Source organism: Falco peregrinus, chromosome 1, assembly GCF_023634155.1.
Source record: "Falco peregrinus isolate bFalPer1 chromosome 1, bFalPer1.pri, whole genome shotgun sequence".
Taxonomy (NCBI): Eukaryota; Metazoa; Chordata; class Aves; order Falconiformes; family Falconidae; genus Falco; species Falco peregrinus.
The window spans coordinates 58492470-58519688 of NC_073721.1; the positions used below are offsets into that span (position 1 = coordinate 58492470).

The 27219-nt window shown below is 50.6% G+C and overlaps 1 protein-coding gene across 1 annotated transcript; it reads right to left on the minus strand.

The window, feature by feature from the left end:
* Nucleotides 1–3807: 3807 nt before the first annotated feature.
* LOC101922990 (transmembrane protein 151B-like) lies at nt 3808–27088 on the minus strand. The gene is made up of 2 exons (XM_055794024.1): nt 26838–27088; nt 3808–7082 (listed from the first exon to the last, which is right to left on the minus strand). The coding sequence occupies exons 1-2, from the start codon at nt 26928–26930 to the stop codon at nt 5652–5654; spliced, it is 1524 nt and encodes a 507-aa protein (XP_055649999.1). The 5' UTR covers nt 26931–27088; the 3' UTR covers nt 3808–5651.
* Nucleotides 27089–27219: the final 131 nt, after the last annotated feature.

Here is a 27219-nt window from a genome sequence, read left to right on the forward strand (position 1 = left end):
CCCGGAAAGGGACCGGCCCCCCCCGCTGCGCCCCCGCCCCGGGCCGGGATCCCCCGCAGCGCCCGGACCCTCGGGGGGGCGGGCCGGGGCGGCGGGCGGGGGGGCTCTGGGGGCAGCCGAGGGCGGGTGACCCACATCCGCGGGAGCTGCCGGGGCACCGCGGCGGGCGGACACGCCGGGCCGCCTGCCGCTCCCCGCACAGGGCGGCGGGGGCCAGCCCGGCCCCTCGGGACCCCCGGCGCCGAGGCTCTGCCGGGCGGCGCAGCGGGAGGGGCTGAGGGCGGCGGGCTCTGCCGCCGCGAGGTGCCCGGCGCGGCGTGGGGACAGTCCCCGACGGCCGGAGACCCGCGGTGGTGCGGCCCTGTGGCGGGACCGCGGCGGGCTGGGGCTGCGCGGCGCCGTCCGGGGCGGCACCCGGGGCGCACCTCGGCTCCGCCACCGCCGCCGGGCTGCAGCACCTGCCCGCGCCCCTGCCGCGCCGGGGGAACCGGGCTGGAAGCGGGGTGCGGGGAGCCGGCGTGATCCCCCGGGACGGGGAAACTGAGGCACGACAGGCTCGTGTAATTCCCTCCCAAACCCCCATCACCCCCCACCCCCCGTGTGCGTTCTGTGGGAGCGCTGGAGCAATGCCAGGAAGCTTTCCTGGCCGGAATGGCCGTGTCAATCCCTCCCCCGCGCCTGCCGCTGCCATGAGACGGCTGGGCCACCACCGGCGAGCTCCGGGGAGCCTGGGTGCTCTCGGGGGCAGGGAATCGTGACACGCCTCTCATCGAGATCACGACGGCTCTTGGGCCGAGAGGTTCTGTGCCGCGTTTGCCAAAAGCTTCACGCAGACCGGCTGTCGGGGCTCGTTCCCCCCATGCACCCACGTACAGCCCGTGTGCACACCTTCCTGCGCTTACTCAAGGCAGTAGTGCCTTCCAGAAAACAGCTACTTTTGCAGATTTTAATTGTCTCATGAGAAAAAAATGACAGTGATTAGAATAACACTGTCTTTCTACAGCGTTTTCTTTCGAAGGTTTTCTTCCAGCCGTAAAGTTGCAGAGGCTGACAGCACTGCACCAGCCCGGTGGGCTTGGGAAGCGCTCGGGTCTGCGGGTGGGAGAGGGGGCTCGGGCGGGCGCTGGGGCTCCAGCAGGCCCATCCTGGCAGGCAGCAGCCGGGAGAGGCTTGACCCCAAGCTGCGTGCCCGCAGCATGCCTCTGCCTCAACAGGGAGGCTGTGCTTCCTCCAAATGTCATGTGCGATGCTTCCAAAGGCTTGGGGAAGGGGGAGGGGGAGGGGAAGGGGAAGGGGGAGGGGGAGGGGAAAAGAGCTTTTATCTGCAAAGAGGAGCAGTCAATAGAAAGTTGTGGCACCATGGGCTAGGCTCTGGGCTGGTGTGAGACAGTGAAGCTTTACTGGAAGCAGTAGACCAAAGGGAATTTTCCCCAGTAGGGGATCTGGCTTCAGCTCTTCTGAGAAGGACTGTGTGTTAACACTGATAGGCAGGAAGAGCCATATGAGAATTGGACCGAAATCCTGCACGCGCTGCCAGTTGGAGTGCAAACTGCTGTGGGAAAACTTACAGAGGAGTGCAATATTACCATGCAGAAATCAAAGGAACTGGTAAATCTGAAGTGTTTTTAGGAACCGAAGAAAAAATGAACTCTCTTGGCCTCTCGTGCCACTGAATTAAACAATGTAGCTTTGTTCTACAGGCCGTAACACCACTGGCAGTGCTTGATCCTCACACGCGCAAGGACACAGCACAGTGGTGGCTTATAAATAAGCCAATGCCTTCCTGGCTTACATCCTTTCCTTACTTTTTCTGTTGTGATAGTGTGTTGTCACATCTCACTGGACTTGCTGGGCATTGTAGGCACGTTCTAGAAAATGCCTGAAAAGCTGCACAATAATCAAGAGGTGAATTCCCAGTGTTGAAGACGAGGGAGAAGGAAAAAGGAAGAAAGGAAGGAGGAGGGGGGAGAGAAGGCAGAAGGGAGAGAAGTGTTTCCTGAACTTCCTCACCTTCCTCCGCTGTTCAGCCCTTTCTAATTATTGGGACCCAACAGAACAAGGATGGGTTATCCCAGTGAGAAAGCACCGTAAACCACCTGTTTCCCGGAGAAGCCATAGCCCTAAAAGTCTGGCAAAAGCTGCTGGTGTGTGCCACTGCTCCACCGCTGAAGTAGTCAGCCTGCAACTGGATGCAGAATCCCTGTAGTTTTGCACAAGCTGTTTTCCACTGAGCTGCCTGCTTTTGCACTTGGACTCGAGAACGTGTCTGCTCCATCCTCCGACCTGGAATTCAAAAAGCAGTGTTATCCCCATGGCTTCCATTGCTAAGGGACAGATCCCTCATCCTGCATCAGGAAGCTGTGGCAATGGCAAGAGTGACAATGAAGTGACATTCAAGGGTTGCAGGAGAAGCCCCACTCTACGGTGTAGAGCCAGGATGGCTGTCCAGGTGCTTCCTGGGCAGGTGATCTGCTAAAGCTGACATATTCAGCCCCAGGCCAGCACAGGAGCCGCTCCCAGCTTTCCAGTCACCATCAGAGGCTACAGCAAGTGACAGGAGGTAGCTCCATGTGGGTGAAGGCTTTTGCAGCTTGGAGGTGGCTTCTCAAAGAAATGCCCCAGTGTTGGGCCAGAACACAGGGAGTGAGGAAGCAGAAACCCTCCGAGCTTTCTAAACCTTGTCAAGGACACAGCCTGAATGCTGCTGGATATTGGGGCTTTTGAGGACATTGAAAGGTTAATCTGGGCATAAATTGGCTCCATTCCTTGCCCAACCCATCATAATAATGGGATTGCCAGAGCTTGTTCATGTTGGATAATAATAATGTTTAACATGGCCACTTCTGAGGACCCAAATATAACTCTCCATCTTGAAATACATATGGGACCAAACTGGCCATGCCGAGACTTGGGACATGGTATTTAAAGCCATGGGTGGCTGCAGCAGCTCAAAAGAAGACTGAAACTCATCCTGCCTGTGTCTGGGCTAAGCTTGACATAACCAAGTTATGCTGCTCATTTGGGAATTATCTTAGCTGCAGCTGAACTCTGTTCTCTTTTAATTTATATTATCCTACCATCTCTTCCTTTCTCCTTTCTTGTCTTCCTCCCTACCACCTCCTTCAGAAAGCAACTGTGTTGAAATATTCCAGCCTCTCTGTTTCGTGAAGTTTCAGCCTCCTCCAGCTCTTACATCTTCCATATGTGCTGGTTTTAACTTTCTGTGTGAATGAAGATAGGGACAGGGAACCATATTAAAGACTTGCATTTACTTCAGAATACAAGTAAGTCAGGGATGAGTCTGAGCTTTGAGTTCGGGCCTGATCCTTTCCTAGTTCCCAAACAATCCCAGCTCTGCCTGGGGGTGGTAGGTGGCACAGTGTAGATGGGGGACTAGGACGGGGTCACTGTCGGGTGGATCTAAGTTTGGATTTTTCTCTAAGTTTCAGTGTTATCCGGCTTGGCCCCAGCCCAACCACAATCATTAACCCGAGCCCAAACCTGGTTCCTCCACATGTCTGGGATGGTTATTCTTTTTTTAGAGGTGATAAACTAACACATCATATGTGTTATCTATCTTTTGCGATAAATGCCAAGCTGTCAGAATGAAAATGTCACATAAATCATACATAAAGTATTTACATTAAAAAAGATAGGCTCATACGAATTTAAACAACCTTTCTGATGGTGCCATCATTTACAGCAGGTTAGCCAGGTACTGCCAATGTTTCTATTTCTGGAGTTGAAATAAACACAGCACATCAAAACAGTCATCAAACCGAAACAGAATGTATTTAACGTGGTGCAACAGTCAATGCCATAAGAAATCACCATATAAGTACGCAGAGTTATATATAATCTACACATACTAATATGACTTTACAAATCTCATATTACATGTAGATACACATGGAAAGGACTTGGGAGGAAGCATTTGTTGCCAGCCCCTCTGGGGGCTCAGTTTCTTACCTACTTACTGTAAGGTGTGACAACACATTGTTTTCGGAAGTGACTATTGCAATCGCATTGCATTCTCCTGGGAATCACTGTGGATAACAACCTCCACCATTCACACGACAAAATGGTATGGAGCTTTCTCAGTGTATGACCATCCCTTGTGGGATGGAGGTTCGGCAGGTGTAAGGTCCCTGGTGGCTCCTCAGTGTGGCCATAAGCTTCTCGGATCGGTTCTGGGCTCTCAGGGGGTCTCCAGCCGGTCCAGGAGGGCAGCCCACAGCCCGCAGTGCAGCAGCCCGCTCTGCCAGGACCAGACACCTTCTGTGTTTGGCATGGCTGGGACTAATTCTGGAAGGTGCTGCGCCTGCTCCAGGGGAAGCCTTGCAGGAAGAGCCTGGAGCCCCAGCAGGAGTGGCCAGTGGGGCTGGCTCCCAGATGTGCTCCTTGCCTGGGGCTGGGGTGGCACCGCATCTCGCCTGGGAAGGTGGGAAGGCGGCAGTGGGCTGCAGGCCAAAAGCCCTCCCCAGGGCACATGGAAAGCTGAAAGGTAATGTGGAGCAGTCCTGCAACTGCTCTAATAGATGCTGTGGGTAGAAGAGTTTTCCTAACAACTCCAGACTGTCAATGGGATGTTTAATACCATATTTACCTTTCCTAATCCAGCCCCTCTCCCCTTTCCAGCCCATACTGCTCCGAGAAAGTGGTAGGAGTGAAACAATCGCAAACAAGACCCACAGTCCTAAAAATAGTGGCACTAACAGGGCACTGAGCTACATCACAGCTCTCAAGGATTGCTAACAGGGGTGGAGCCAGACAGGGTTAAGTACAACTGGAAACGCAGCCGTGTCTCTGCTGCAGATCAGGCAGGGCAAGGTGAGCAAAGGGGGGTTTGCGTTATCGGTGTACGTCACTGCTCTGGAAAGATAGTCCTCAGCACTTCTCAGGGGCATAGTCTGTGGTTGTGTCAGCAGTCAGTGACAGTCGTGCCATGAATAACCTTATTTTTGCCCAGTGGGAGGCAATTACACCCTGAAACACGTCCTCACTGGCAAGCCCCCAGAAAAACTGGAAAGCAGAAGTGAGAAAACTGGAAAAAAAGAAAGATGAGAGTAAAGCGAGGGGAGGAGAACATGAAGAAAGGAGAGAATAAATGACAGAAGAAAAGGAAAAAAAGACCTGTGAAAATAAAACAAATAAAAAACCACCTTGTTTGGGGTTTGCAGGAGGTGACTCAGCACCTGCAGATCTGAATTCTCCTTCTGACTTGACTCTGGCTGGCCATGTGCCTCTCACCTTGCTCTGAGTTTTTTACCTCGCAGGGCATCCAAGAGGGCAAATATACTGCAAAGCACAGGCTTTATAAATCCTCCAGCAGCAAATACTGTGACTGAAGCTTTAAACAAATAGACTGAGGGCAGGGTGGGAGGACAGGCGGAGAAAGGGTGAGGAGTGGAAGAGCGAAAAAAAGAGGGGAGCAAAGGACTTAGGGAGACCACTCGAAGGAGGGGGAGAAGCTCTTGGGAATGAGGTTAGCTGTTGGTCAGAGCAACTGTGTCCTCCTGCAATGGCAGGGGGAAGAGCTGATGCCCGTCCTGCCTACCCGCTATGGAGACCGATGCTTGCAGGCTCCCCACTGGTGGCACCTCTGCGAGCCCTGTCCCGGGTACAGAGGAGCTGAGAAACCACAGAGGTTGTCACAGAGAGGTTTCTAGACAGGAGGAGCGCCTGACGTAGAAATGCTGCCCATCGTGCCCCTCCGGCCTGTGCACAATCAGGACAGGGAAGAAGCGGGCGTCGTGGTAGGTTGGGGGGTTTTCATTGACAGCCAGCTGGCTGGAGTAGGAGCAGCACTGCTCGTCCTGGCAACCCCGGTCTGCGATGCTGCTGCTGTGGCTCCTCCAGAGGCCTGTCCTGTGGGAGCCATGGACGCGGCAGAGGGAGAAGCGGCTGGTGTTGAGGGAGAGGCGGGAGTTGCCGCTGCAGCTGTGGAAAGCGTGGCGTGAGAAGATGGAGGAGGTGCTGGAGGCACGGTTGCAGCGTTCGCAGCCGTGGGCTGTTTCACCGTACCGGCACACAGCATAGCTGTTGTAAGCCGGGGAGTCGGCCAGGTCCATGAGCATGGCCTCCGAGTAGCTGGGGATCAGCTGCCGGTTGGTGCAGATGTGCCACTCCAGCTCGGTGCTGTCCTGCGTGGCATCTCGGGGCATGCGGTACCGGTACAAGGGCTCCTCTGCCACGGTGGGTGCCGTGTATTCCAGGCCCAGCAGCTTCTCTACATGGTAGTGGACGTAAGCAGTCCGATACTCTATGAGTACCCTGAGTGGCCACGAGATCATCAGGATAGCTGCCACCCAGAAAGCATAGTGGGACACGTACCACGGGAGGTGATTGGGGTCCCCATAGGCCATCATAAGCTCTTTGAAGTCCACGTTTTTGAGCTGCATGCCTTCCCTCACCTCCATGTAGTCATCCAGCCCCTCGATCTCCGTGAAGAAGTGAGCCCTCTGAGTCAGGTAAGAGTTCTCAGATTCAGTGTTGGCAAAGCTGAAGCACTTGGTGAACCTCAGCTTGGTGGCTGTGTAGCTCTCCAGGCCCAGGAGCTCCTTGGAGATGTCCTTGTATCCACAGTGAGAGTAGTCAAACTCCGCTTCGGCCACGTGGGTGTTGACCCTCTCATGGTAGACTTGCGTTGTGGTGTAGGCATCGCCATTGCGGTACCGGGTCACCTGCCGGGTTCGCCGCACAAAGTGGTAGCTGATGGCCTTCCACCAGATGCATGGAGTGGCTTGCTGCATGCGGTTGATGCATTCATAGACACTGTCCACATCCGCCTTGTACTGCAGCTCTCTTTTGACATGGCAGTGCCAGCACTCCACCAGGTACACCACGTACAGCATAGAGAGGAAGGCCAGTGGGATATAGACATAGCCGTCCGAGCACGGGCTGTCATGGTAGATCATGGACTTGCCCTTGAAGGAGCTATCAAAGCTGAGCTTGGTGACCCGGGCCAGCTGACACCAGGCCACAGCACCCAGGCAGCCATACATGAGGATGGAGAGGAGGAGGCATTTCCAGTGCGACTCTCGGCACATGCAAGCGCTCAGGGACTGCTTCACAGGGCGTTGCTTCAGTCATGCCATCGGGGAGGGGGAGAGAAAGACAAAGAGAGAGCGAGGAACCCATCAGTCACGCCAATCTGCTCAACACACACAGTGACTGTTGCCTTCAAGACTGTGTCTGGCTTTGCTCTCGACAGCCTGAGGACTGGGACACCACTCGACTTAATACAAATGTGAATATAAACAGAAACACCGTGCCAGAGACAGAGGTCTCTGGACAAAGCTCCTTCCTTGCTTCCTCCTGGCTCTGGGGAGGGAAGCTCTTTGTGCGGCAGTGAGTTGCCATGCCTGCACCACGGCAGATGGGTCCCTCCGCAGGGCTGAGACGGGCCCCCGTCTCCTCCCTGCCTGGACCCAGCATCACCTGAGCACCCCACCATCTTCCAAAGCTGAGAGGACTTCACTGCACACAGACAGCCGAAAGCAGGGGGCTGTGGACGCGCCCCTTTGCTTTGTGACTGTCCAGCACCTGGGTTCCCAGGCAGTGCTGCTAGGGAGGCTCAGGAGCAGCAGCCATCACCAGGCCATGGCCACATGTGTTGTACCAGTGCAGGTGGACCAGCATTTCGTGGAGCTGGAGGTGCTGCCTGACTCACAGCTGACTCACACCCAACCCTGAAACCTGCCAAATGATCGACACCATTTTTCTTGGAGGTGAGCCATTGGGAAAATTACTTAGATTCAAGCACATTTAGTTGAAAAAATTGTCAGGATTACAGCACGGTGCAGCATAGCTTCAGGCTGGTTAGAAGACTAGATCTGACCTAAAATACCTGAAAGCTTAGGCATTGGAGCTAAGGGTATATGCATGAATATTTAAAACATAGCACATCCCTCTCTTTCAAGTCCCAAAAAGTCAATCTGGGAGTAGAGCTGGAGTCGCACTCTCGTACTCCCCACTGCGTCCCCTGAGATGGCATGATTGCCGTCCTTACCCTGGCCATGGCGCAGTGAATCAGCTGCGTTGTCATGCTATGTTGGGCTGTAATAAAAAACACCAAACTGAGCCAAGCAGCTAGCGGAAATGGAGTTGTCTCCCTGCAAAGAGCAGCAGCAGCATGAGTTAGATTGCTGGCTGGCAGCCCCCCATCTGCAGAAAGTGCGTGAAGCAAGACCCCCTGCTGCCCTGGAAGGTGATGTGGAGGGCTGTCTGCATCCCTCTTATTACTGCCATCCTCTGCCTCCCCCCTAACTCTGAGGAAATGTCAGTGAGAACGCAGATACACGCTGCTACTCATGCATCGTCATGCCCTCTGCTGAGCCTGATTTCATGCAAAAATAGCACACTGTTACTCCTCCCAAGGGGCCACCTCTAACACATCAAACTGCTCTGTAGATGCCAACAGATCCTAGGTTTGGGAAATGTCTTCTCCTTCTTTCTCCATGGGTAAAGTTCTCCCCTAGTACAGCTTATCTCAGACGCACGGCAGTTAGGATTCAGTAAGCAATCTTGAACCAGCAAGGAATTCAAGGAGCAGCATCTTATGACTAAAGAAATAATAGCACGGTGCCACTAGAAAAAAAGAGTTTACTGTCTTCTCAATGAGATGGAAGCATTAGCATCTAACCTTGCAGGGCTGTAAGGTCAGATTTAATACTGCTTTTTTTTTTTTTTCTGGGACAGAGAACCACTTCTAAGTAACTATAGAGGGTTTTATGTTTTGCTGTCAGCACTGCCAAACTAGACTTCATGGGGTTTTGTTTTGATTTCACAGCCTCTAATCTGACACTGTGTAAGTGTAGAGTAATTTTATTGATTTTAGGGAGCTACATCAGCATTCATCTGCAGGGACTGAGGGCAGAATCTGGCCCCTGATTCTTCCTGATGCATCCAGAAGGAATACGTAAAGAATTTCTATTCTTAGCCCAAACCTTTTGTATGTGTGTGTCTCAGAATAAAGAGTCATTATTCTGGGCTGTATTTTCTTTACAGTGGCCAAAACAGTTGTAGAGAAGCCAAGCGTGTTATAAAGGACATGGTACGTAACTATTTCTGTAGGTAAGACAGTGAAAAGACCTTAGTATGGGTAAGAATAAGGATGTTTTCCTTAGCTTTTGCAGGAAATCTTGAGGAAGGCCACAAAGTAGCTTCAGGCAGTCCCCAAATCAGCTGAAAAATAGCTATGGGAGTTTTGGGTGGGAATCCCTGAGTCTACGTGCAGTCATGGAGAGTTTCATCTCTTGAAACTCTTGTCAAATACCCACAGCTCTGTCCCAGTGTGATTACTGCCCCAATGTAGGCTTCTGCCACAGCCATACACTGAACCCCAGGTCAGAGCCCCAGGCTCTCCTGACTCGTGGGAACTCCACTGGGATTCTCTGTCTTCTATTCTTTGTCTCTTCTTGACACAGAACTAGTTTTTAAGTGCTAAGTAATGCAAAAAATATAGATTGCAATGAACAATTACAAACTTCTACCCATTTCTTCTCCTGGTTTTCTGAGGTGAAGAAAACTCTAAAAATGAACATCCCTCTACTCCACCCACTGGGACTGTGCAGAAGAAAACAGCTGGGCAATATTCTAACACAGGAATTTAAGTTCACACTCAGGTTTCCACAGGTACCTGTCATGTAAAATTGCATTTGGTTAATACTGTGAAGAATCCCAGTGGACCCAGCAAAAGATGCCCAGCAGTCAGTTTTACGGTAAGGTGAGTGCTTAAGGACTTCGTGCAGCTCTGGGAACCCCAATTTTTACCATGAGCTGTTCGAAGTGCTGTCAGCCTGGCCCGGGGCACAGCCACCCGAGAGGACTGTCCCACGTCAGTTAAGGCACTATTTGCCAAAGGCATTGCAATCCCCACCTTCCCTTTATCTCACTTCCCTTGACTAACAGCTTCTCCACTCTCCGCAGCTCTGTGGTCCAATTTAGAACCCACAGATCGGCTTCTGCCCAAGGAGTGAATCAACCAGCCCTGCTGGTTAGGGCTATCAGTGGCCATATCAGAGCGGGCAAATGCCTCCTAATGTGCTTAGCCCCATGAAATGCCATCTCCTCTTCGGGGGAAGAGATGACTCTGGTCTCACCAGTCCTGGAGCAGCACTGGGCTGGGCTGGGCTAGCAGCAGCTCAGAGGCTTGCCAGTCCAAGATTACATTTCTGCATGCGTCCTCCGGAAACACTTCAAAAATGGTCTTCAACCTACTGCACTCAAAGTGCTGGATCAGCCCAAGCCAGGTTACCTCCACTATTCCCACTGCAGCCTGTAAAAAAGGCAGCTTCTCTCCTCCTTGCATTAGTGAAGACCCCAGAGCCTACTGCCACATCTGTCTGACTCACACACCTACCAGTCCAGTCCAGCAGGGCCTTCATGTTCAAAACCCTTTGGAAAAAAACACGATTCTTTTCTCCTAGCTTTTCTGACCCACTGCCTCATATCTTCCTTTGTTCCTAAGCAGATTCCACTCTCTGCAGTTCCTTGATTATAAAAAGATCTCTTTCCCAGGGTCTAACCTGACAGCTGTCCCTCCTATTTCACATTCTGAATACATTCTTTTAGCCTATATCCCCTTATTTCTCCTTCCCTTTGCTGAAATAATTATCTAACACAATTATACTATTAGAAACACTATTAGAGGGTTTGTAAGAAAGACACAAAATAAAACAGAATTACAATAGAAGTATCAGACATTCAAAAATCTAATAAGGAATTATATCTTTCCATCTCTCTCTGCATCACAAATTCATTAATATGTTAAACAAGTGGCTCCCAGACTTTGTTAATTAACATACCACCTTCTAGCAAGCATGATGTTTGTGGTACTACGTGGAATTTTCTCCTTTCTGTGCGTAGTTTCAGATCAAAACAGGGCAAGCTTGTATTTCTGGATGAGTACAATAAATGCTTAAGGAAACTAATAATTTCCATGATAACTTGGGCCAGCCAGCAAACGGGAGCCGTGTCCTTTGAGGAATGTTGTGGGATCTGTGTTGTTTTGATGTGGAACAAAAGCATAACCCCTGGAAAATGTTAATAGAGAAACATAATTGAAGAAAGCAAAGACAGAGAACCTGACAGAAGGCCGGAGCCAGAGACTGTCCCAGAATAGAGGCTCAGTCACCAGGGCTCTGCCTCCAAGCTAGGACTCATGGATCTGGGTCTCTAAAGCAAATCAAGAGAGATGACCTTCCTCTCCTGCTTGTTGGGGGCTTTCCTTTGGGCTTTGCTTTCAGCATTGACCTGAGAAACCTCCTGACAGAAGATTAAATGAGACACGGGTTGCCCAGTGCGGCTGTGGGTGCCCCATCCCTGGCAGTGTCCCAGGCCAGGCTGGACGGGGCTCAGAGCAACCCGGGATGGTGGGAGGTGTCCCTGCCCGTGGCAGGGGTGGGAGATAGGTGAGCTTTGAAGGTCCCTTCCAACCCAAACCATGCTGTGATTCTACAGCCACTTCTGTGAAGAGGGATGGCTTTGCCAGATCAGATGTTTCACTCATAATGTCCCAACAACTCTGATGACATACAAATTGTAAAAATCTCCTGGTTTGGATGGGATGCTGTGAAGAAGCACAGCTGAGCTGTCACTATTATTGTTTGTGAATTTCAAGTCATGTTTAAAGCACACACTGTAAATAACGTCTCACTACACTCTGGCATGCTGCTGAACAGCTTCCAGAAGCCTCCCTTCCCATTAAACCAGACTAGACTGGAAACCCCTACTAACTCTTGGCCCATCATCACAAGCCAAAATTCACTTTCTTCTTCCACACTTGAAAACAGCAACAAGAGAATATTCCCAAATCTTTAGTAGATCTGAGCACAAATGAGGAAAATGCAATGGGTGAGAGGTGGCATGTGCAGGGAGGACTGCAAGAGCCCATGCTGGGAGCCTTGCGGAGAAGAACAAGGTTTGGGGACAGTGTTGCCCCAAGTGTCCCTGGCCCCAGACAGTTGACCCTGCAGTGCTGCTCCACATTTGTGCTGCGTTTTTTTGGCCCGTCATTTCCAGGCAGAGTGAAGGATTTGTGTACCATGCAAAACGAAGAGGCAGCTCCACATCCTCCCATGGTCTGTCGTCTGTCTGTTGGCACGGAGCATTCTGAGACACTAAATGATAGGTGCTATTTAATTTGTAGCCGCAGTTGCTGGAAAATAGTCTGGAAAGCCCTAACTTCTGGCAGAGAACTGGAATTTCAACTGACACCTGTAGCAGACAGGAGTTTCCAGGCTGGCAACATTTCAATTCTTTCTCCTTCAAGGAAGTTCTGTGCAGAACTTAGTTTGCAAATGATAAAACATCCAGGCAGTGGCTGAAAGGGCAATTGCCTTCAAAGACACCCTCCGATGGCAGATGCCCAAGATCAAAAGCGGGTATGCAAGGCGTGGAGCCTCCCTTGCGCAGGCACACCCACCCAGCACTCGTCCAGGCTCAACAACAGCCAGGTTGGGTTCTGGCTGCAGCAACCATAATTAAAATCATTACAACGTGCTCTGTGTGGTAGTAGTGTGTAGATTTTGGCTGTTGATCTTGCCTAGTGTAAAGGGGTAGAGAGAGAGCAGAGGGAGAGTGTACAGCCTGCCATGTCCCTCACTTAGCAACTACAGCTGAAGATGCTCTGGTGGCAAGAGCAAGGGGCTGGTGGCCAGGATTTTGGCTCCCTGACGCATCCCTTGACTGCCTGCAAGCAACCAGAAGGAAGACATGGGTAGGTAAGTTGTAGCTGATAACCATCCTAAGTGAGCCTGTAAGCAACTGCATTGAGGGTCGCCGAGAATGCAAAAAAATTACCTCTACTCAAACCCTAACTTCTCCTTCAAAGGCATTTTTGAAGTGTAGGACTAATGCAAGAGAACCAGAACCATGTATTTATGGGTGAGCAAATTGTGCTTGTGTCTCCAGGTCCCTTCCTCTTGATGAGTACGTATGAACTAATGAATTTCCTGGGGCGCAGGTTGAGGTGGTCTGGGTGTCCCCATTCTTCCAAGTCAGCCTCTCCGTTAGCAGGAGGAAGAAGGGCCACACTCAGAGAAGCCCAGACTATTCCACCAGCCCAGGGTTTTGGGTGCCTAACTTGAAATTCTGGTGCCTCTGTTTTACCAGCGATAGCTCAGTGCTTTTGCTGCCCTCCGGACGCAAGTATGTCTGATAGCAGGACTTACCCCCTCGCCACGCAGCTGTCCCTCAGCAATGGCGGGGGTTCTTACACTAAAACAGCCAGATGGTTGTTTAGCACTTACAGGCAGTCACAGAAATTTCTTCTACCAACTTTGCAAGGCTGTTCTGGGTCAGGAAGGTTCAGCTTCTATTACAACCCAAACTACATTTACACCTTCAGACTGGAAGACACTGTGCCTTCTCCCTGTAGCTCTTGTATCTCACAGGCAACGCAATTTCACTCTGCAGCCCCATGTACAGCTCAGTAAAGTAACTAGTGGCTGGCAAAAATTCATCTTCCATAAAGACACTCTGCTTTAACTGAGAGACTAAAAGAAACAAAAAACCTGCAGTCCCCTTCGCTGTAATTTTGTCTCACTTCAGCCCCCATTCATGGCAGTGGGGATGCCCATTCTCTGGGTGTTGAGAGACTCTTTTCACAGGACTGCCTTCGCATTCTGCAGATACTTCTCCATTCTAATTATGACACCCTTCAGCCTTCTTTTTGACAGTTCAAATGGGCCAGGGTCTTGAAGTCCTTCACTGCACTGCTCTAGCTCTTTTTGGTGCTCTGCTCTCTCTCCAGCACCTTTAGATCCTTCTTAAATATGTCCCCTGCAAGTGGATACAGGACTTCAGCACTTATTTCACAGTCATCATGCCAAAACATAAAATCACCTCCCATTCCCCCTTTTTACTGTCCCCAACAGTTGCATTAGTAGATTTTTGCACTGCACCAACCTGGGAGTTCATGTTCAACTACTCGTCCACTTTGCTCCCAGGTATTTTTTGAGTCAACGCTTCTGAGGACAGCTGAAGGGTTGGCTGCACTCTCCACCCTGAGATGTATAACTTCAGATTTGGCTTTGGCTTGAAGAAAGAAATTATCAAATGAAGCAGATCCCTCTGTAGGACTATGCTTGTCTCATCCTTACAGACCAGCGTGCCAATGTTTGTGCCAACTGTAAATGTTACTAGCAGTGATTTTATGCTTAATTCCAGTGGATAGTGTCAATTCTGGTAATTGTTCCTGCAGAACTCTGCCAATCTAATGGCTAATTACGTCATTAACTTATACAAGAAAACTGTCTTCACAAAGCTAAGTGTCAATAATAAAAGCAAGGCCGTGGCTGTTATGTGGACACCAAGGTGCTCCTCACACTTCCAGCACTCACTGCCAGGTGTAATCCCACATGCAGCCCTACATAATACTAAGGGAAACCCCCACCAAAGCTTCAGTGCAGCACATCATCACCTAGCTTGCTGTTGCTGTATGCTCTTCATCAGTAGCTGTATTTTACTCCAAAAGCAGCTGTATGGCAGTGTGGGCTTGAAGCATCTCTTCTTTTTCTGGCTGCCTCAGTACTGCTTATGGCATGCAAATGGTTATGGTGACGACAAACTTCTTGTTTTCTCCACTTCTGATTTTGACTGGCAACATAAATTTGAACTGAAAGTTGCCAAACTGACCCAAATAGAGGGGGAGAAATAGCCTGTGAAGTCCAAAGGAAATGGACCAAATTATTTTGGAGTCACAGTCTTTAAAAATTTGGTATATAATTTTGCCTTATGTTTACTATTTCTTCATAGCTCTCTATTGACAAAATGGCTTTTTCCTCTTCCATCAGATTTCATGCTTCAGTCTCCTTGAAAACTCCAGATGAGCTGTATAAGCAGAAAATATGCTGCTACAGCATGAATTTATTCTAATAGTTTTTTTTGTGGACAGTTTGGGGCCCAAGTTCAACTATCTGTGTCTGGTTCGCAGCTAGATATCTGGGTTCCCCAATTTCAAGAGCATTAAAATTCTCTTTTGGGGAAATCATTTCAAAAGCATTTTCTGTCCTTTAAACCCCCCTGTGTAAATGCATTTGCCCTTGGTGGCTGACCTCAAGAGCTGCAATTTTGCTGAAGCAAAATGCTATCATGTCTAAAATGAAAGAATGAGAGAAAACAGAGGGTAGTGAAGACGTGGTCCGAATGGAAATAGAGAAATGAGGGGGAAACACAGAAGGTGGTTAGAGGTGGAGGAGAGAAAAGGATAGCCTAGGCATGCTCTGAATGCCAGTGCCGCTGAGGCAGGGGAAGGGCTCCGGCAGGTGAGGATGGAGACCAGCCAGCCTGGGCAGGGGCAGGAGGGAATCCAGCCCAGAGAAAGGACCTGGGTGGATCAGTGGGGGAAGCACCAAAGCATCATATGAACCAGCAGTCCTCCCAGCCCATCTATGACCTGGAAAGCAGCTACTCCTGAACGGCTCCTTTCTCACCACTGGTAACTTCTCCAAAAGCCAGATCTATGCCCCTATCTCCTCCCCGCAGTCTGAGGTTGGTGGGATAAGGTTGTGCTAAATGAGGGCAGTCTCCCACGGAGGTGACAGCATGCTGCAGCGCTGACGCTGCAGCTGTGTCTCAGTGAGATGTGTGGTATCACAGCACTCTCCTGCTCTCTGCCAAGACCCGGCTTCGGGGCTGCAGGGTGACTTTATCACTGTCTTCAACAACAAAATGACCCTACAGCTCAGGATTACTCATGTGAGCAAAGAGTCAAGTCAGTCTTATCTTCCTTTTTTCCTCTTTTATTTAGCAAGAATAATCTTCCTGCCCAAGGGGGAAAAAAGTTGGGGAAACACTGACAGAGGACTAGAAGAAAAGAAATAGGAGTAGAGAAGAAAGAAGAAAAAATGGTGGATAAATTAATGCCAGTCATAATTGCATTTGCCTCTGCAGGTTTATGCTTGTGATGAATATAGTCCAATGAGATACATGAAAGGGAAAGAATAATCAATAACCACAAGCCAGGTACTTTGGCAGGTGGTGACCTGCCTGGATGAAAACAGATTTTTGTCGCCAACTGGGAGACTCTTCCATCTTGGTCAAGACAGGGCGGTGGAAAATATTCCACCTCCTGGTGGACGTGGCAGGACATAACACAGAGAGGACCACTGAGTCCTTGCTAGGCGGGTCCTACACTGTGCTGTTGACCATAACTGAGGTGAGCACTGACGCCAGGACCAACCTCTGGTGCTGAGAAGGGCTTCACCTTTTGTGCAGTGGACAGGGACAATGCAAGAAGAGCAAGGAGATCTCTACCACCTGTCCCCAAGCAGCCACAACAGATGTGTGTGCAGATATCATCTTCTAGCTCCTGAGGTGATCCTAGTGAAAAACAGGCCCAAGAAGTCTGGAGTGACTAGGGAGAAGACAGCTGCAGAAGAAAAGTCAGAGTACAACCTCTTACTGCTTGCTAAGGCTAAATTAACTCCTAGGTCAGATACTCATTAGTACGGTGAGGAAGGAGCCTGCAGGGCTGTGTTAAACCTGATGTTGGTGTATGATGCTCTTTCACCATGTGACATGCAGTCTGGGCGCTGCATGGGGCATCAGTAATAAGGCCTGGTGAGGGAAAAGGGAGATATCACAACAGTCATCTCATAAATCCCCTCCTGGGGAGCTTGAAACAAAATCCCTCTTGCCATCCATCTTGAACAGCAAGAAGCCCATTACCCCCTAGTTCACACTGAGCTGGTAGCAAGTGCTCTCAGTATGGCTGCTAGCATGGAGGGAAAGGGAAATATAAAGGGTTGAAGGCAACAGAAAAAGCCATTTTACAACAGAGAGAATTTCCCTGCAATCCTTTAACGTGTATCACATTAGTTGATGCATGTATGTTTTGGATGCACCATTTGCTCTTCTGTCACAAAAGTCCTGTGAGAATGAAAACTTCCTGCAGGTGGGGACCATGATGCCAGTGCCAGCAGAAATGCTGTTACTTGGTTTGAAGAGAATAACCTGTGTGCACTCCACGTGTTTGTGGCATCTGACTCGGGCATTCACTTCGGCAGTTGACCTCCTGCGGTGAGCTGGGATCGCTTGGTTTCTTGTTTAAATCCCTGTGGACATTTAATCTCCTCCTTCCATCAATGGAGCTGTCAGGGGGAATGTCTCAGGGTGGGAAGGTGCACAAAATGGTAGCATTACATCTTCTGCCCAGAAAAGCAGGATGAGACAAACCATGAAAAGGCATGAATCTTGCTGATGCACCTGAATTTCAGATGCTAGGACACCTCTGAAATAGCATATAAAGACAGCTTGTTATTTCAAGCCATTCACCCTCATGAATTCAAGCCACCATCTGAAGATGAGGAAAGCAGAGGTCAGGACAGAAGGAGCCTCCAGTCCGCTAAAATGTCAGATTCAGCAGTAGATCTTGCAGGATACTTTTGAGTTCTTCAAGCAGAAATAAAGGAAATCCCAAAGAAGAAAGGCATTTGGATCCCAGCTAATACACAGGCTGCATACTGCAACAGGATGGGAAAGCCACTCACTAAAATACAAGGGTACATATGTGAGTGGCTTGAAGAATTTGGCCCTAGACACATCCGCGGGTGATGCCCCTACATGCTGCTGCAAGGAAAGCCATGCAGTCACATTTTCAGTGCCAAGGAATCCTAGCAACAAAGTGGTCACCATTTGCAAAATAGAAATCAGGGCTATTTTTGTGGCAGCTTCTTGCAAGCTCAAAAAAATGCTACACTAACAAAATTATCCCCTTTCCCCCCAAATTGCTGATTTTGCTGCCACTGGCTTCCAACTCAGCAGCAACACAAAGAGCGTATTCTGGGGGCAGAGGATTTTTCCCAATAATGTCAGTGATGAGAATGAGTTCATCAGGAAAGAAAAGCTGGGATTTGAGTTGCCTCAGAGCAAGAGAGTAGCTCCAGGAATGGTTCTTTTTTCTATAATTTAAGCACCCATCGTGCTTAGCTCATATTACCCACTCCCCCGCCTTGAATATTGGTGGTTTCTAGAAGACACTGGGTAAATTTTACAGGTATAACAACGTGGCTTACCTCAGCACTTAACAGTCAATGATAAAAGCATCATATATCCTCAGGAAAGCTCCTGGGATGCAGTTCCCAGCCACTGCCAATTAGCGAGACTCAGTGATTGGCATGAACCATAGCTGTGCTGCTTGAGATTTTGCAGCTTGCTTCACGCCTAGCCGGCCACTTGCCCCCCACCGCAGCCAGCAGCCAGCCCTGCTGCACAGAGGTTTCTAGGCAGGTGCCCTTGCCCTTGCTCCTGCACCACAGGGAGCTCCTGTGAAGGCTGGCGGCAGCACTCATCTCTCTGCCCACCCTGCGGCTGCAGAGTGGAGTGACCCTCACCTTGGCAGGAGCAGGCTCCAGCGTGCTCCAGCCTGTGAAAGCCAGACCCAGCTCCTTGCACCCTCGGGCAAGCCACAAGCAACACAGAGGTACCACAGCCCCAGGGGACCAGCTAGGTGCAACTTGCTGATGGCACTGGTGTTCCTGGTGGCTTTGCTGACATGAAGGGCAAACTGGCACCAGCCAAGGGAAAACAAGAGGGCTGGTGGGACCAGCTCCCGTCACTTCAGTCCGGGAGGGTGGGGGACAGTGGGGATGGGAGATGGGGAGTAGCCCTCTATGTGCCTGACAAAGTTCCAGCTGTGTTCAACAGGAATCCTGTAAAACCTACTTTGCACCCACCTTTGCTCACAAGATGCAGCTCTCCAGGGGTGGGAGAGGAGCAAGCAGGGAGAGGAAGCTGGCAGGGCTTGAGCAGGTGTGTTTTCTCCTGTGCTGCGGAAACACGCCGCCTGCAGTAGCAGATATTACGGCATAGGTCAGTGGTGTTCTAAAGCTTGTCCCTTCCCGCTCCCAGGTCCCTGCAAATGTCCTGTGCCTCAATGTTCTCACTGTTGCCACAGGATGGTCCTGTGTATCCTGCCCGACTTTCCCTCAGTGTCAGCATGGGGAAATGAGGGACTGACCCGGAGCTGGGCTGGACAACGGCCCCGGACCAGTTTCGCGGGGAAAGGAGTGGGGAGCCAGGTGGAGACAGCTTTGTGAGGAGGAAGCCCAAGGAGTGTTAGTTCCTCACCAGCTACTTGCCAACTAGTTGTTGAATGCCTCTGTTTAGAGACTTTGCAAATGAGAAAAATAGTTCCTTATTATGAATACCATTTAATCTTTGCTTACTCTAAAGGAACACTTTGAGATCTAAATGGGGAATAGAAGCATCTCTCACGTCCTCAGAAGAAATACGATCCAGGACTGATCCAAGCTCCAGTGAAGTCTGGGGAAGTCTTTCAAAGGGAACTGTGAATCCAGTTTCGTCCAGAATCATAAAGTTTTATTTTTATTCTCACTCATTTGCAATGCCATCCTTTTGCCTAGTAAAACCAGAACAATGTGGCTCTGTGATTCAACCTATCAACCTCCAGCCTTCCCAGTTCCCATGTGTGACCTCTCAGTCGGACCCTGACAGCCACACTTCAGCGGAGGACCTGCCAGCCCCATGGTGCCGAGCTGCTGCAGCTCAGGCTGTGGCTGCGCCAGGTCCCTCATGCCACTGAGCTGACCATCCCTCACAATAACATCCAGCCACCACTCAGGCTTCAGCTGCTCTGTCAGGTTTGGGGGGGGGGGGGGTGTTTCCCCATCTCTGCACCTTTCTGAACACAGCTGGGACCTCCACACTGACAGGTGTTTTTTTTTTACAATGGTGCTCCTGTTAAGGTAGTATCCCAGAAGCTAATGCTTCCCTATGAGAAATGAGGTTTCACCATAAATACCAGTTCTCTCTCCCTTTTGTTTCTCTCTTCTCTGTTCTTCCTCTGAGACACTCTGCAATAGCATGTGACAGCACAGCAGGTGAAAACTTCACTGGGAATTCATTGAAACATCTAATGGTTAAAGGGATCCTGGGAGCCAGGACACCTGGATTTTATTTCCTGACTTGACTTTGACTCATGGCATGGCTTCAGCACATTTTTTTATAGCTCCTGAAGACACTGAAAAAATAGCATTTATAAAGTACTTTCACATGAGCATGGCAGCAGGACTCTCCAGGAAAATGTCTCATCTGCATATGAGCTGTTGCATCCTGCCACTCCGAGTACCAGCTGGGGGGCACCAGGGGATTTGGCTCCTGCCCTAGCCTGCTGACAGCCCCCCCCCCAGATGACCGCAGCATGCCTCGGGCCTGCGGACAGACGATCCCTCCTGCCCTCTCAGCACATGCCCTCACTAGCCCTTCTGCCATCAGGTGTTGGCACTTCTGGCTGGCCACCTCACCTCCAGGCAGCCATGGGGAGGTTTTTCTCCATCTTTTTGGTCCTCAGAGGGACCCACATGCTGGCAGGACCCTACTGCAGATGCTACCACCCTGGCCTCCGTGGTGCTCCGTGCTCCCTCTGCCCATTGCAAGGTGGGGGGAGACAGTACGGCTTGTGCCTGTGGACACTCAGGCTCTTCTCGATCTTGTTCCCCAGGACACACCTTGCTGGCTTGCGAGAGCTACTCAAAGTAAGATGCCAATGCCTTGAACTGAATCACTTTTGTTCCCACACCAATCGAATGTTGTACTCCACAATTCCCAGTCCAGCTCCTAAGGGCAATCAATTGCATGGGTATGAAGGTGGCCTCCAGCCATAAATGCACATCCACGAATCACTTCTCTTCCACAGCCAAATACACTGTGACCTGCAGAAGTCTCTGGCTGATCCCATCCTCTTCCCTGGTAAGGTTGGGTTATGCAGACTCCACATTTGCAGGTCACCCCAGTTACCTGCTGTTAGCTTCCTTGACAGAAGCGTGACTCTTTGTGACCTGCTCACTGCCCTTTGCTGTCAGCTCCCACCCTGCCGGACCCAGCTCTCACCAGGCAGCCGTTTCCAGCCCCTGTCTTCCCTGAGGCCCAGTGTTACCAGTCTTTCCTTAACAAGGCCTCTGCTAGCTGGATGCTGAACTGGGATGTGCGATACCTCAGCTGTATAGAAATGGCACCATGTGCAAGCTGGGATTCCCTGTACATTATTCACCTGATGTAAAGCCACGGAATCAAAAGCTCAGGCATTTTGTGGGGTGTAAGCCTCTGTCCTCTCCCAGTGGCACGTGTGGCACCGTGAGAGTGGCTGCCAGGTACACCAGACACTGCTTCACAACCTTAACTCTGCTCCGGGAAGGCTTCCAGCCTCCTGGTGCTGCTGAGCTACTGGTGCTGCACGCAGCCAGGCTCCTCCAGCCTTCCCACTTGCCATCTGCCCGTTTCAGGCACTCTTCTTCCTTGCTTTTGTGGCTGCAGACAAGATGTGCTGTGGGTAGAGTGGTCAGCGCTCAGGGAGGAGCTGGCATGGGCGGCTCTCAGAGGCAGCCTCTACCCCTGACCTGCAGTGTGTGCTCCTGTTGGCACAGACCCTGCTGGCTCTGCTGCAGGCAGCATCCCTGCTGTAACACCTCATCGGCTACTCTGCCTAATGCTGCTTAAATGAAGTTACCCCATTAAGAGTTTGGGTAGTTAACAAAGCTGTTACAGTGACTGTGACCTCAACAAAGTTCCACTATGTACTATTTTCAACTTTACAGTTCTTAAGCTCAGAGGATCCCAAAGAATGATTAAAGTCTGAGAGTGAACTCCTGAGTGAACTATATTTTCCATGACTAGAACTTAAAAACTAATTAACTACTTAACCATGCTTTTCTGAAAAGTAGAACTCCTGCTGCAAGTGAAAAATCAAACACAACCTTATCTATGGTATCACAACAGAGTCACAGTAACAACTGAAAAGGCCTTACAGTGCTGCTGATAGCTCGGCAGCCACTACTTCACGTGTTAACTTGCCACCATGTGTTAGGACACACGTAGAAACAAGCCCTACTCATCACAGACTACTCGGGGACATTTAACTCTTTTTAATATCTGTTTCTGCAGCATCCTGGGTCACTGGCAGTAATTTGAGCTATCTTCTCCATAGGTGTAGAAACAGATGAGGGGAAGCCTCGTGTTTGGTTCCCAGGGAGAAGATACCTCCTACCTTGCTCTTGTAATGGCTTGCACTGATTGAAAAGCATCCTTGGTATCTGCACTTCCCTTCTGGAGGGAGATGACCCTATGAGGTCTCTGAATTAGGAAAAGAAGAACAAGGAGGGTATTTGGGGCTGCAAAAAAGTGTGCTTTTCCACTGGTATCAGGTGACTGTCTGTCCACCTCAGAGAACAGCATTAGAAGCCAGGTCTGGAGGGGACTGACCACCACATCACCTAGTCTCCCCTTCTCCCATGAGGCAACATCTACATACTTAACAACTATGTGCCCCAGTTGTCCTCAGAACCCTCCAATGGCAGAGCTCCACAAGCTCCCCAGTTGCTCCAGCCCAGCATTCCATTGAAAAAAATTCCCCTGCTGGAGGGAATTAGGAAAGTCAGCCAGAAGGAGCAACACACTTCAGCCTCAGACATGGCGGTATGGAAGCACTCTGTTGGAGAGGACAGAAGACTTTGCCTGTAAGAAGCCCACACAGCTGGAGCCCTGTCTGCCCTTCAGAGCTCAGACACATCCATTTGATGTTTCCTATCTATTTTTTTTAAAGTTTTGACAGCTCTTGTGTGAAGTGCAGAGAAGACAGCCAACTTCAAGGCACCAAGAACAGACGTGATCAGAAGATAAAGCGGGACAACAAAAAGAACAAAAGCAGACAAAATTATGTGATGCCTCAGCATGGATTTTCTTATGACAGGATCTGCAATACAAATATTGCCTGGAAATGCAGGATCATGAAAAAAGCTTTCCAGTTCCTCTAATGCCACTACTGGTGGACTTTCTCCTTTGTCTCTATGAGGGAGACCATTTGGATCAAGGAATAAAGGGCCCTCCTTGGTTTCTGTCTGCTGAATAAACTACGGGCAGGAAGGGTAGAAAGGGGTTTGCCCTGTTTGAACCTCACTCAAGAGGGGGAATATCATGCACGGCCTAAAAAATAACTGGCTGGCCAACCATGCTCACTTGGGATGATGACACTCTTCCACCAGGCTGACAGCTATCATTCAGGGCATTAGCTGAGCAGGTCTTTTGCATGAGGTTTGGGAGAGCTGAAGGGAAGGAAAAGCAGAGCTTCCCTAGGAGCCACATCTCACATCTCCTGCCCTACTCTGGGCAGTGCCTGCTGAGTCAGTGCCCTGTGCAGCTCTTGACAAGGGAAGTAGTCCTTCTCTGGAAACTGGTACCCAGTGGTCCCTCTGCAGCTTTTGCTTAAAAGGTGGTGGGGAACATTAACCTCCATCACAGGCCCTGCACCCTCTCTCCTCTCCATCCCCTACTCCTGGGTTGATTTGTCTTGAGCACAGAAGTCTTGAGGATGACAACAAGCCTCTAGAAGAAGAGGAGGATGTCACAGAGGCAGTGGGGAGAAAATGGGCTTCTACAGATCTGCGAGGGATGGGATTCATCAGACCACAAGGATCTGCTGGTGAGGAAGGTGCACCTACAGCAGGCCTGATAGACCTGGAGGGTTTCCTGCCTCACGTCCTCCACCACCTCTCATCCACATGAGTATGACAGCCAATAAATGGGGACAATTTAAAGCTACCCAGTCTAAGTTACGGAGGGCTTTATGCCTGATGCTTTCAATGTCCTAGGATAAACATAAATGTGTTTCATGTTCATACTTGGTGAAAGGCATAAAAATGCTGGGGAACTAAATGGAGTCAATTCTCCAAGTAAAGAGTGTCTCTCCCATGGCACACCTAAGAGGAAAGGATCCTGTTACCTTTTGACCTGACAACCTGCAAAGCTGTAGCCTACCAACAAGCAGTATGTCTGTTTTGTTAACTTGTAACACCCCTTGGTGCTGCTGTGACCACGAACGGCACTTCTCACACCAGCTCCTGTTGCATTTCACAGTGGCAGTAAGAGGAGAGTTTAGGTGGCCTCTCTTTGCATCGTCTCCATGAGTGAGCTGATGACCATGGGTTTCAGGAACATCGACCTATGAGATTTTTCCTCTTTTATTTAAATAGCTTAACCGATTACAGTATGTCATGCTCAATTGAAGTTCTTAAATATGGAAGAGAAGATAAAACCAGGAATGGACAACTGCTGTTTGACTCTGCTGCTACAGGCAAGACAAATATGTATTTCAAAATGTCAAGTGGCTAATGCTTTCGACTTTCTTCGGTGATTGCTTGCCTTTGGTAGCAAATAAATGCTTTGTACTCACCAGCTCTACTTTCCTGAAAAAAACCCACAATTTCCAACTAAGTTTTAAAGATCTAAATATTTAAGACCATTTCCCAGCTGAGGTGTAAACAGAAAAGTCACTACTAACCCTTCAGTGTAGGTGTAGGTTGTGACAGTAAGAAGTAAAACAAGAGAAATAGCCACCCCACTGCTTAACTTGGACAGTACACAGCAGCAGGTTCTGCTACCTCAGAAAGTAAAGGCGACTATGTCCGGAGAATCAATCTATAGCCATAACTGCTGAAACATTTGGGAAAACACATCCTTTACACTCCTTCCCCTCAAAGATCCTAATTCTTTTTTGCAAGAATTGATGGGATAGTAAAATCCTACTCTTAACACCAGAAGCATGGCTTTTCCAGGTCATCCAGCTCAAGCAATTGGTATTTCAACAGAAAAAATCAAAACCAGAATACTGGCAGGTAATCTGAGGGCTTGCTCTGACATTCAGCAAAGTCAGCAGTAAACCTAAGTGGCCCTTGGCAGAAGAGGAGAAGGGCTGTGACAGGTAACCAAACTGCCTCTCTCCTTCCTGTTCCGCAGCTGCACCTTCACTTGTCCTGCTTTTAAGAATAAAAACTTAGACTTTAGACACATTCTCTGTTAGTAGCTCACGGTTTCCTCTCAAATGGATTTATTGCCCAATAAAGGCAATTTTCAGTCACTGTTACAACTTAAGCCCATGCATTTGATCTAAGTGAAATCCATAAATGACAAGACTAATAAAGAATGCCATTAAATGCCCATTTAATACCAGGCATTTAAATGCAACTGCAAGTCCAGGTGCAAAAAGTCTATTTACATTGACATGGAGAAAACATGAGGAAAAGACCAATATCGCAGGACTGCAGTATTAAGATGTCACTGCTACAGGCATTTGAGATATAAACTGAAATGTGCGAATGTTTGTGTTGGAACAGAAGAAAAACTGAGAACAGGATGAGTGAAGCAAGATATAATGTGCTTAGCAGAGAGATCAAGTGCTCTCATGTCTAGAAATGGCTTGGATGTTTTTATGGTGGACTTGATATATTGGAAAGCCTTCTGTAGCTCCTGGTCATAGACCAAATAAATCAAAAAATCCCTTCCAGCATTAACCATCTATTGATCTTCTGCAGGGCTGTAATTACATTGGGGAGCTCTACGGTTGCAACAGCAGCTGTATCCTGGATCCAGCCACAGCTCTTCATGGTGAACTGTGTTGCAGGTGTTTAAAAAGCAATTGTACAGGAGAAAACTCTAATTTTCACCCATGGAGAACAGTTTTTTCAACCTGAGCTGCAAAGTAAATTTTCTATTATAGGTACTTAAAAAAAGAGCTCTTTGGTTTTAGCCTAAGTATACTGCAGCTTCACACAGGCTTTGTTGAGGCTACTGGCTTTTGACTACAGGTCTATCAGACTGTTGATGAGCCATGGGACTTGTTAACAAAACCTTGAAGCAGACTAACTGCACACAGCGATGTTCCAGGGTTGCTTTCACTTGTTTTCAGTTTTCTCTGCCTGCTTTAAGGCTGCTGTCTGCACCCCTGGGAGCATCTACATTTGGTTTTAACTCTGTATCATGATGAAAGTTCAGTCACTTCCATGATCTGTGCATGGATTACACGATGTAAATGGCAGACCTGTCAAAACAATTGGGAGCAAAGGCTACATTAAGCACGGAAGAAAATCTCAGGTATTTCTAAAACAAGGCAGCTTGCTGTCCCGAGTGTGCATGATTGTGGACGTGTTGTCACCTACTGCCACAGAGCCCTGCAATTCTGTCTGGCCAGTGCTTTCTGGCTCAGGATTTTGTGTCAACACTCAGATGCATCCGTCATTCCCTCCCTATGATGTGCAAGGCCACGGTGAGCACGCTTGACAGCTGATCTGAAGAAAGATATTAAGCTGTATTTTCTACCGTGTTTTCTATTGCAGATTAGGCAACAGGACCGCCTAGGCCCCATGCAAAAAGGAGGGGGACGACCTCCTCCATTGGCCCAAAGCACCTGAAAGCCGGCGAGCCCCGGGCTGCAAACCCCTTCTCCAGCCCAGTGTGCCTCTCCCTCCGGTGACACCAGCGCCCCGCAGAGCTGCAATTTTCTTGGCCGTTTCAGAAGTCCCAGGGAAGCGGTAGGCTCTCCTAGGCCAGACCCCAAGGGGCTTACGTAGCCAAACTTCCCTGGGCAGCCCCCTTTACCCCACTGCCGCGGCTCGGTGGAGAGCCGCGGCCCGAGCCGCCGCCCCGAGCCCGGCAGCCGGCGCAGGGCTGGGTGCCGGGGGCCCGTCGATAAAGCCCCGCAGCCAGCGGCCGCCCAGCTGCGCCCACCCGCCGGCACGGGGGGCTCGGCACGGCGGCGGGGGTCCGGCCGGGGGGCAGCCCCGGCAGCGCAGGGCGCGGCGGGGCACCGCACCGCGCTCCGCACCGCGGCGGCTGGCGGCCGCCCCCGCGGCGCGGCTGCAGGTAGCCGGCCGGGCGGGCTGGGGCTGGCCCCGGGGCTCCCCCCGCGCCGCGCACACCCCAGCCGGGGCACCCTCCTCCCGCCGCGGTCGCTACCCACCCCGCCCCGCCGCCCCGGAGCTGCCTTTGCCCCCGCCCGGTCTCCCCCGGCCCGGCCCGGGGCGTCCGCCCCCGCCGCCGCTCACCTCCTCCCGCCCGGCGGCAGCGGCGGCCCCCGGCGCTGGGGTGCTGCCCGGCCCGCTCTCACCAGCCGCCGCGGCTTCCCCCTCCGAGGACATCCTTGGCCATCACCGGCGGCGGCGGCGGGGGCTGCGGGGACCCGAGACGGCCGAGCCCCCCCGCGGGCCGTCCCCCGCGCCGGGGCCGGGGCGAGCCGCCCCCAGCGCCCAGGGCCGCCCTGCCGGGTGCTCCCGGCTCCCTCCGCCACCATCCCAGGCAGGCGGGCAGGGAGGGAGGGAAGGAGGCGGCGGAGGGGAGGAGAGAAAGATGAGGCGGGTGGGGGGTGCCCCTGCCGCTCCCGGCCTCCCCAGGTGGGCAGGCGACCGTCCGGCGGCTCCCGGCGCGGCT